The sequence below is a fragment of the Cynara cardunculus genome (assembly GCF_001531365.2).
Source record: "Cynara cardunculus var. scolymus isolate 2C chromosome LG 1, CcrdV1, whole genome shotgun sequence".
Classification (NCBI taxonomy): domain Eukaryota; kingdom Viridiplantae; phylum Streptophyta; class Magnoliopsida; order Asterales; family Asteraceae; genus Cynara; species Cynara cardunculus.
Genome location: NC_037528.1, coordinates 29,199,519 through 29,200,681, shown reverse-complemented (window position 1 = coordinate 29,200,681; position 1,163 = coordinate 29,199,519). Strand labels below are relative to the sequence as shown.

The 1,163-nt window shown below is 29.5% G+C and overlaps 1 protein-coding gene across 1 annotated transcript in view; it reads left to right on the top strand.

The window, feature by feature from the left end:
* LOC112499915 (UBP1-associated protein 2A-like) overlaps positions 1-307 on the top strand; it is a 3,132-nt gene extending 2,825 nt beyond the window's left edge. The window contains exon 2 of the mRNA XM_025103203.1: positions 289-307. Within this exon, the coding sequence (XP_024958971.1) occupies positions 289-307 (19 nt within the window). The remainder of the gene's footprint in view (positions 1-288) is intronic.
* The last annotated feature ends 856 nt before the right edge of the window (positions 308-1,163 follow it).

Below are 1,163 nucleotides of genomic sequence, written 5' to 3'. Positions count from 1 at the left end.
CTTCAAAGTGTACTTACAAAAATGATTAGAAACTGAAAGTGTTGTTACAAGATTACGAAGACAAGAACTATTTATAGTAGGAAATTATAATACAAAATTACAATGAAGAAACTAAGATTGAATACAATACTATTTATAGTCATTCAAGCAGATTTTACACTTAGATTGAGAAACAGTTGAGCTTTCAGTACTTGATTCAGAAAATTCTTTTATTTTCTTTAATAATTGATCTCTCTTCAGTAACTAAATCATATTACTTTTTAAGTTCAGATCTCATATTTATCTCAGTTACAAGGTCTGTCTTTAAATCAAACAATTTCTTTGAAGTTTCAGAGAACTTACTTTCTAAAACAGCTCTTTTCTTCTCAAAGTCTTTTCTTTTGTTTCCTTTTCTATTTCTTTCTTTTCTTCCTTAAAACAACCTTTATCATTGTCTGAAGCAATATCCAACCATTTCTTTTTCTCAACAAGTTCTTTGGCAATTGCTGCATTCCTTTTAGCAATATTCTTCTTCTCCAATGCAAAATCTTTTCTCTCTTCCTCTAAAGCTTTCTGCTTTGCAACAATGCTTTTGGATATTTCCAGACATTTCTTTTCTGATTCTTTCTAGTAATCTTTCTTCTCATTATCAAACTTGGCTCTTGACAGTTTTGCATTGTTCAGCTCAAGTACTTTGATTTTACTGTCGAGAATCTTCTTTTCATCACAAAAAATCTTTTCAGCTTCAGCAAACCTTTGCTTTTCCTTTTCAAACTTATTTTTATCAGAATTCACACTTTCAATAATCCTCTCCTTTTCTTTCTCAAATAATCTTCTTTCAGAAGTCGATTCAATCTCAGCTTCATAAACTCTCTTTGCCAGCTCATTATTTTCTTTAATCTGCGTCACATTCTTTTCCTGTAAATCAAAAGAAAAACCTTTACACATGAATTCATCAATATGTTCTTGTAAGAATTTCTTTTCTTCATAAACCCTTTCATTATCTCTTAATAAATCTTTAGCCCATGAAAGATTTGAATGATTTTCGTAAAACATTTTAAGATATTTGTCTGGTACCAATTGTTAATCCCAGTTTGATTAACTAATCTTCATGTAAGACGATGAAGATGAAGTAGTGCAGAAAAATTCAAATTACATACCGAAATTCTCAAAACAAGATCAAA